At 32.8% G+C, this 10,103-nt stretch overlaps 1 protein-coding gene across 1 annotated transcript; it reads left to right on the forward strand.

The window, feature by feature from the left end:
• The first annotated feature begins 1,549 nt into the window (after positions 1 to 1,549).
• LOC133183436 (RIIa domain-containing protein 1-like) lies at positions 1,550 to 4,473 on the forward strand. Its single transcript, XM_061318396.1, has 4 exons — positions 1,550 to 1,705; positions 1,859 to 1,935; positions 4,140 to 4,186; positions 4,274 to 4,473. Exons 1-4 carry the CDS (start codon positions 1,589 to 1,591, stop codon positions 4,369 to 4,371), a joined length of 339 nt encoding a protein of 112 aa, XP_061174380.1. The 5' UTR covers positions 1,550 to 1,588; the 3' UTR covers positions 4,372 to 4,473.
• Positions 4,474 to 10,103: the final 5,630 nt, after the last annotated feature.

A 10,103-nucleotide genomic window follows, 5' to 3' on the forward strand; every position in this document is an offset into this window, starting at 1 on the left:
ATATATATATATATATACCTTATTCGTAATTCTCAAGCAATCTGAAAAAGTGAAGATAATAAAACATAAAACAAGCAAGGTGAAGCATTTGATGGGCCCGCAATGTATCTTTGTTTGTAACTGTAAAGTGTTACCCCGTCAACAACTTTCATAAATCAAGTCAAACAAAATATCTTACGACTTAGACAAAAAAAAATCAATTCTCTATAAAATATCTCAACTATAGTAGATCACAAAAATCTTCAATTTTTATTACATTGGAATATATTATAACTAAATCCTTTATTAAAAAAATGTATTTATCAAAGAAAGAAATTACATTGTTGTCAAATATTTAATCTTAATCCACAGGCACTTGGGGTCTGGACCCCCCCCCCCTTTTCCATTTTTTCTCTTTTTAAATATGGAGTCGATTCGCCTTTTTCCTATTTTTGTATTCTAATATGCACTATATGTTATCAATAATGTAACTCTTTTGTCTCTATATGCTGTTTTTAAATATACCGTTTTCGACTGATACATAAAAAGAGAGAAGGCTTGCAACTCTTTTCTCATCGTCTGCCTCACCTCGCTTAAACTTCGCCTGATTATTTATCGAAAGAATAAGAAAACATGGAATATGCATACATCAATAAATTCGTTATACATTCTTCTTTCTTTTCATATTTCCATTTAATTTTTATGTGCCCCCGATTTGTAAATATTTCGATTAAATAATCCGCATCTAGGGTAAATTTTGTTGATGTGCACCAGCTGGGACGGAAGTGCAATAACGGTAACTCTAACTTTATAAATGTTCTGCATTAAAAAAAATTCCAGGCTTTGTAATAACAATATTGTGGAATTTGGTTGTCTAGGTCGTCTATTTAAAGTATAATCTTCATCCATTAAAATTTGCTAGTTAAAGTTATCTTGTTATTCACAGAACTTACCGTTACATGTCATATGAAGAGAAAATTCGGGATGTATTCCTTCTCGCATTTAATGTTCCGAATTACATTACATGTAATGATGATACCCGAAAATACCGGGCACTTCCGTCCCAGCTGGTGCACATCAACAAAATTTACCCTAGATGCGGGTGATTTAATCGAAATATTTACAAATCGGGGGCACATAAAAATTAAATGGAAATATGAAAAGAAAGAAGAAATGTATAACGAATTTATTGATGTATGCATATTCCATGTTTTCTTATTCTTTCGATAAATAATCAGGCGAAGTTTAAGCGAGGTGAGGCAGACGATGAGAAAAGAGTTGCAAGCCTTCTCTCTTTTTATGTATCAGTCGAAAACGGTATATTTAAAAACAGCATATAGAGACAAAAGAGTTACATTATTGATAACATATAGTGCATATTAGAATACAAAAATAGGAAAAAGGTGAATCGACTCCATATTTAAAAAGAAAAAAAATGGAAAAGGGGGGGGGGGTCCAGACCCCAAGTGCCTGTGTCTTAATCGTAAGATTTTCTGTGAAAAGGACTTTTGATTCGCCACCGTATCGTCTACCAGAGGGCGCGCTACACATAGCTATGAGTGACAAGGAAAGACAACTCGTAGCATATCCTGTTTATTTTTCCTTAGCGATGGCGGACAAACCAAAACACAGACCTCCTCATGGCATGGAGCCGTACGATCTTGGAGGGGAAAATAACCTAGGTGCTCTTAGTCAGGAACAACAAGAGAAACTCAACAAATTTAAGGTAATACATAAATTTCCTGAATGGTTATCAAAAAGTAAACTTATTCATTTTTCAGTCCGAAAATCCTCAGTTATTTAATGGCTTAGTTTCATGAGTATCATAATAATGTTTGTTAGTGAGACAATAAACAAGACACATATGTTACATTTAAAGGTCAAGACACGTATGGAAAATGAGAAATACCTAAGAGATCACCCTGAAGTTGAGTGCCTCATAGCAGGTTTTCTTGGGTAAGTTATATTCTAATATCTGTGTCTGGTTACCCCTAAGGCTTGCCTTTATGATTTATCTTAAGGATATCAGTCACAAGATACAGTGCTTTTCCATATCTACATTGTTTATTCCTATGTCATATAATATCATCAAATGAAATACATTTTATCAGGGAAGATCAAGGTAAAATCCTCAATAAATTGATTATAATCACTTTTGTCCTTTATATATCATACATAACATGCATATTGTTGGATCTAAGAACCATTAACTGTTTGCCTGAGGCCATTATGCCGAAGGCAAACAGTTTGATTTGATTTGAGGGCTCAACAAAACACATTTTGATGAAGAACACAGTCAATAAATGTTTTGTTAATTAGCTCTGCTGGTCAGAGACTAGAAGAGCTTATGCGATAGTAAGGTGTCCGTCGTCCGTCCGTCTGTCTGTCCGTCTATAAAAAAATTTTCAAAACGCAACTCCTTCTACAGTTTTGGTCTGATTTCCCTATAACTTAGCACACAAGTAGACTACACTAAGATACATAATTCTGTGTATCGGTTTTTGATTTCGCTGAAAGGTGTTGCCATGGTTACTAAAAATAGAGATTTCTTGGAAATACTTTCAAAACGCTACTCCTCCTACTGTTTTGGTCTGATATCAGTATAACTTAGCACACAAGTAGACTATACTAAGATACATAATTCTGTGTATCGGTTTTTGATTTCAGTGAACGGTATTGCCATGGTTACTAAAAATAGACATTTCTGTTAAAAACATTCAAAACGCTACTCCTCCTACAGTTTTGATCTGATTTCAATATAACTTGGCACATAAGTAGACTACACTAAGATACATAATTCTGTATATCGGTTTTTGATTTCAATGAACAGTGTTGCCATGGTTACTAAAAATAGAAATTTCTGTGAAATACTTTCAAAATGCTACTCCTCCTACAGTTTTGAATTCATTTCAATATAACTTGGCACACAAGTAGACTACACTTAGATACACAATTCTTTGTTTCGGTTTTTGATTTCGATGAAAGGTGTTGCCATGGTTACTAAAAATAGAAATTTCTGTGAAAAACATTCAAAAGCTTCATAAAAAATGTCATAGCATTCTAATATTTCATTGGTCCAATATCTCACTTAGATGTACAACATCTTTTGAGGGGGGGGGGGGCACTCAGTAAAACATAGGAAACATTAGACTTCTTTTAGTATATATTTAGATAGGAAACATTTTTTAATCAAGTATTGAGAGGGGTTGAGGGCAACATTGATTATATTACATGTAGTTCCCAAAGGATGAAATATTGTCAGATTGGATGAAATGTAAAACTTGTATCAAAATCACAAAATGGGGGATATCTTTTACAATGTATATTTTTTAACGAAGGTTTTTTTAAAATTTGGTCTTGATACATTGTATTAAGTTTTAAATTTTAAAATCATCCTGCCAGGAAGAGGTGAATCTTTTCCTAACCCTTAATGGTTAATTGGAGCCAAATATACACTGCTTAGTATTGTAACCCTTAATGGTTAATTAGAGCCCAATATAGACTGCTTAGTATTGTAACCCTTAACGGTTAATTAGAGCCCAATACACACTGCTTAGTATTGTAACCCTTAATGGTTAATTAGACCCCAAAACATACTGCTTAGTATTGTAACCCTTAATGGTTAATTAGAGCCCAATATACACTGCTTAGTATTTTAACCCTTAATGGTTAATTAGACCCCAAAACACACTGCGTAGTATTGTAACCGTTAATGGTTAATTAGAGCCCAATACACACTGCTTAGTATTGTAACCCTTAATGGTTAATTAGACCCCAAAACACACTGCGTAGTATTGTAACCCTTAATGGTTAATTAGACCCCAAAACACACTGCTTAGTATTGTAACCCTTAAAGGTTAATTAGAGCCCAATATACACTGCTTAGTATTATTATTCAATTCAATTTACTTATTGACAACACCATCATACATTGGCATATAGTCATGAATACAATAAACAATAACATACATAAAATCAATAAAATTATTCCAGTAAGCATATAGTATTGTAATATCTAGCTGCAGAACTGTAGCATTATGGTTTTATAAATATAAAACCATAATGCTACAGTTCTACAGCTTTATAATCTCATAAATACCAGAACAGTTGTAAGAGGAGATATTTAGATTTTAGTTCTTTTTTTTTTTTTTGTATTTCAGTGATGTTCTTAGTCAGCGACCAGAGCACATCAAAGATTTTGCAGCAGGTAAAGAATTTTCAGGAATATTTATTCAAAAGATTTATGTTAAAGCCATTAAAAACTGATGATTGATAGTATTTAATGTTATTCCAGATTATTTCACCAACCCTGAACTACCCGAACAGCTCCAACAACAGTTACAGCTAAGACAAACTCGTATTAAACAGAATCGTGTTCTCCAGAAAATCTAACTCTTTTGACAGCATATTTGTATATATCTTCAGTGTGTACATATTATATTTACTTTTTTTTTTACTCTGTTTGTATTGTCTCAATTAAAATGTTAGAATCTCTTTATATTTTTTAATGCACTCAGACTAAAATTCTTTAAAAAATTGTTTGCCCTCTCCCAACCGACTGACTAAATTGGGCCTGACTCAAAACTTTTTTCAAACCTCCAAGAAATGACTTTTTTTTATTCATTCCCAAATTTTCTCATTCTGTCAACAACTTCTTAAAATTTAATTAAAAATTCAGCATTGATGTCAAAATTTTTGGAAAAAAAATTCCCTACCCATCTTCCAACCCAATTTTTTTATCCTGAGTTGGGAGAGTGCAGACAAATTTTTGAAAGATGGCCATTTTGTCATGAAACATAAATAATTTTGTCATGAGTAATTAATTTTTTTTTCATGAAACATAATCTAAAGGCTTTTTAGCCTTTCCACATAATAATCTTATGAGAAATCCAGGCCCGGGGAACATGAAGTACTTGTAGACTTTAGTCACAATTTGTACATTGTCTTACAGGTTTATCATAAAAACATGAACATTTTTTAAAAGTCTGTTTCCCATTAATGTTATTAATTTTAATTTAATGCTACAATAATTATTCTTTTACATGTAATGAATGACTGAAGAGTCAAAAGACTGATCCATGATTCTGGACGCAGTTTTACAATGCAGGGCAACAGTTGAAGTAGCAGTTGTCTCTCTTAGTATTGTAATTGCTACATGCATAAATCCGTTATATAAAGATATCGGGAAGAGGCCCGTAAAAGGCGGGGGGGGGGGGGGGGGAGAGAGAGAGAGAGAGAAAGAAGCATGATAACTTCGCACTGAAAAGTTTACTATTTTTGTTAAGCATAAATCCTTTAATATTGTATCTAGTTTAAACCATATTTTATTTGAAAATTTCAAGCAGAAAATACAGGCAAGTAGTACAAAAAAAATCAAAAGGGATTCGGAAACAAGTTTGAAAACTTATACTAATTCGTTTCCTTTAAAATTATTATGATTAAGATGACAGACCCTTATTAGATAGTTACAAAACACGGTTTTATGCTGCTTAAAAACTAATATTTGAAATTGACATACATAATAGATTAGAAGTCAATATTGTATCTGGAACGAGTTTCTTCCCTTGGAACAGTGCTATTTGACAAACTGAAACTGGTTTTTCTTTGGAATCTGCATACGGCGACTAAGTTCACTATCGCTGAACAAAAACAAAACAAAAAAACAGGTCCGTAGAACGCGTGGGGAAGGGGACTCCCCACTTTTTGTAAGTATAGTATTTTGCTTTAGTAAATTTTCCTTTAGATGCTGGTTGCCCCTCCCCCCAACTTTTTGTTGCTCTAAGGTCGAGCACTGGCATATTCCAGGATTTGGACAGTTAATTAGTTTTTTTTTTTTTTGCATGTTAAATTTTTTGGGAAGCCCCCCCCCCCCAACTTTTGAAACCGTTGCAACGAGCCTAAAGAGAGAGAGAAACAGAGAAATGCACACTAGGTACCATAGAATGATTGCATGATAATCTGATGTTAGACTTGTTCTCAACTCCAAAAGAGATTACTTGTAGTAGTCTGATTTACCTGAGGATTTGGGGTATTGTTATGTAGAGTAAGTTTTCCAATATTTTTTCGGGAGGGGGGATACATTTTCACGTACAATATTTTTTAAAACCTTCAGAAAAAGATGTGTGTGCTAAGATTCCTTAAAACTTGCATGTTGGCTCATGGTAAGTAAAGAATGTGAAAAGTTTACAGACGGACGTACAAAAGAAAAAGTTCACACGAGAAGCTCAAGTTACACCTTGGCTTACCTAAAAAAAAACCAAGTACTTGTTCAAGTTGTATTGTTAGCCTATCTAAGCAAAAGTAGTTACTTTGCAACCTAAAGTACCAAGGAGCATCTTAGGTTTAAATGGGATTCAATGCCCTTCAAGGGGGTATTTCTTTCACTGGCATCTTCTTCTACAACCCCATGGCCAGAAATGACAAATTAGACTTGTATTTATTACTGTCATATACTAGTATATGTTTATCCAATCCCCCGGTCAGTAAGCTCGCGATAGATACAAGATATGTAGTTAGAGTACTAGGATATCTTACCAGGAACCTATATACTAACGTTAGTATATACGTACCTGATCTTACTTATATCATTGTATGTGTTACATTAATAGTTTAAATCTAAAGTTTAAACTTACATGAATCTATAACTATCTAAGTTTAAACTTAATTTAAATTATTAATGTAACATATGTATTTGCCAGTAATACAAATTATCTTGGTGTCGGATAGATTCAAGTGTGTTCATCAATAATAATCAATCGATTTAGGATGAATTTAAAATTTCCTTCTTAAAGCAGATGCATTAGTTTTTAGAGAAATTGTATCGAAAATATAGAGCAAATACATAGGCATGGGAGCTAACCGATCCTATTTTTAAGGACATAGAATATATACATGTACTAGGAAAAAGTTATAGAAAGAACAAGTCTCAATAAGGCTTATCTGTGGTCCCCGGTTGCTCGTCAAATTTCGAACATTCATTAACATTTTTTAAAAATTAAATTTTATTATTAACTAATGTCTTTATTATTTGAATCATCATCTAAAAATGTCAAACAATAGATATAGGCAGCATACGAAGCTGCGCGTTGAAGGTAGGGTCCTTTGATTTTCATGAATATCAAAAGAAATCAGCGACAGGTACACACTTCAAAGCTTTCGTAAACACCGAGCACAGGTTTGTTCAGAGTCGAGTTTGAAATATAATGTGTATATTATATGTGTAAAGGTTGAGTGAAAATATCTTTGTTGAACAACCTTGTGCTCTATGTTTTCTAATTAAAAGTATTGCGATTTTGAATCTCTTCGCTGACTTCATTTACATGCGATTAACCTCTTTATGACCTGTTTAGAATCATAACAAGCCACGTGGATTTGTATCGTTACGGGTAAATGCCCCCAGTAAACGTGCTAGTTCTCAGTTGAAACGTACTCAGTTTTATATCGATCAGCATGGACTTGTTTGGTTCATCTTGTTATAGCTTTTATTGCCAAAGTTTTGTTAATAGAAAATTGTATTTGTAGTTGATTGTGAATCTTGAACACATTATTCGTCTTTGAAAAAAAATATCATACCAAGATCTTCTTTTTATAGTATCAAATCTAAATGTCTCCGCCCATTTCGATGTAATAGAGAAACCGTAGTCTGATCGGGGGAAAATGTTCCGGCATTTTTTAGTGTGATAGGTGTTAAAAATACGCTTGTATTTTTGGATATGTTTGATTATTCATTATAAATACGCAATGTTTTAATTAGAAATACTTCGTTATACTTATACACAATGAAAACAAACAAAATACCGTATGCTAATATTTAACCGGTAAACCAAGGGTGTAAAAAGGGACCACACTACTATACTTAAGTAGAATACTCCTTTGATAACTGTTTATAAGCCTTTATTATTTGCTAATACATACATTATCACGGAGTTTTCTTTAAAAGCGATCCTTATCAACCCCCCCCCCCCCCCCCGACTCCCTCTAAATCTATTCTTCATATCTATATTGAAATTCAATGTAAAAAAAAAATTGGCAAAATTGAAATTTCACTGAATATCTGAATATTGATTTTATTTATGATTGATTTACATTGTTGCATAATCACATAATAGGAAATCCAGTGTGTTCTAAAAGATTTTTGAACTTCATATCAATCTATCTATCTATCTATCTATCTATCTATCTATCTATCTATCTATCTATCTATCTATCTATCTATATATATATATATATATATATATATATATATATATATATATATATATATATATATATATATATATATATATATATATATATATATATATATATATATGACGAAGTTGATTTTTTTTTGTATGTACTGTTTTAATTTTGGTTTTAACGGGTTTCCTTACTATTGAGGTTGTTTTGTTACGAGTATATAAAGGGACCGGTTTTGTCAGAGTGGTCAGATCTAGTTTTGTGTCCGGTAGCGTGACCAGCCGGAGGTGTGCCACGTTTGCTTTATCCCCTGCATGATTATACAAGTGGCGAATATATTTCGGTGAGATATAGCACCGAATTTAACGGGTAGCCATGTAATTTGTAAGGCGGACTATTGCAGCGAGTGTATGCAGTTCTAGCCGGTAAGAGTGTTCGAATAATGTAAATAGTTGGTTTATTGTTATAATTTCCGGTTTTCAGTTGTAATATAGGTTAGGTTTTTGTAAACGTAAATTCATTTCAGTGCGTAAGGTGCTGAGAGAATATTGTGCACATAGAAGACGGGCTGAGGGTCAGTTGACGACTGTTATAAGCGTTTGAGGTCAGTGGGGAGCGTTGGATGGAGTGCCAGTCGTGTCATATCCAATCGTCGATGCTGAACAGGAACCGATGTTGGTAGGATAACCGCAGTGGGAGGCGATAGACCCGGGACTACGGTTAAAGCAACTACCACGTGGTGACGAGAGAACGGTGCAGGACTTAGACGTTCCTAGATGAGTGCTAATGGCGGATGCACGTGCGGTGTGACTTCCGGTGAACGTTTATAAGCAGTTGTGATATAGTAACTATTGAGTAACTTTCAGCCGTTTAAGAAAAGGAATTTATTTTTTGAAGTATATATAATTATTAACTAAAATTATTTGAGCTTTTTCGGAATATTATTTACGTCAATTTTGGTGAATTTTTCATTTGATATAATATCTGATACTTACTGAATCAGAATTGTAGAAGTTAAGATTGAATTAATGTAAAGTATCGGAATTGGTGAAAATTGAGTTAACAGTTTACTATTACATTTATTTCATTTTCGGTGTGTGAGCCTGTAGGTGAGAGTGAGTGAGTGACATAGAATTTATTTGTTTTCTATTTTATTTATTTTGTGTTAATAAATTTATTTGTTTATTCTGATCGATATTGTTTTCCTTCTCAACTCTACAAAATCCAAAAAGAACTCATTACAATATATATATATATATATATATATATATATATATATATATATATATATATATATATATATATATATATATATATATATATATATATATATATATATATATATTCTTAAATATATATCTATTAGGGATGGCAATTTGTAACTGGTTAACCGATTACTCGGTCGTAACGATGATAATCGGTTATAAAATCTATAATCGGTTTTTCTTGTCTATTGAAATTGAAATAAAATATATGTACATGTAGATGCAGAATGTTTCGAACTCCTAACGTTTTTAGTCTTAATCTTGTGTGTATGAATAGAGCTACTTGAAATAAAAATGTGTACTTTGATACTATTAACCGACTAATCGGTCGGAACGCCTTGCGGTTAACCGATTAGCAATTTTGTATTCGATTGCCATCCTTAATATCTATACAAAATAAGGATGGCTTTAAAGGAACACACCGTGATATATATTTGTTTTAGCAATAATTAAGCCTGAGTGTACAAACATTTTTTAGTATCATACTGTATGTTCTGATAAGTACACTTTAAATCAGTATTCTCTTTAGAGAAGTGGACAGGCTTTCGCCTAGGATGTAGGCGAAAGCCTGTCCACTTCTCTAAAGAGAATATTTAAATCAGTACAGCAGCTAGCATAGCCAGTGGAAATCTAGCTGTTTAGCGCTTAAAATACGAATGGCAAGTATACATAAAATGAATA

This window comes from Saccostrea echinata, unplaced genomic scaffold (assembly GCF_033153115.1).
Source record: "Saccostrea echinata isolate AGI-Se365-2 ecotype Australia unplaced genomic scaffold, CSIRO_AGI_Sech_v1 ptg000009l, whole genome shotgun sequence".
Classification (NCBI taxonomy): domain Eukaryota; kingdom Metazoa; phylum Mollusca; class Bivalvia; order Ostreida; family Ostreidae; genus Saccostrea; species Saccostrea echinata.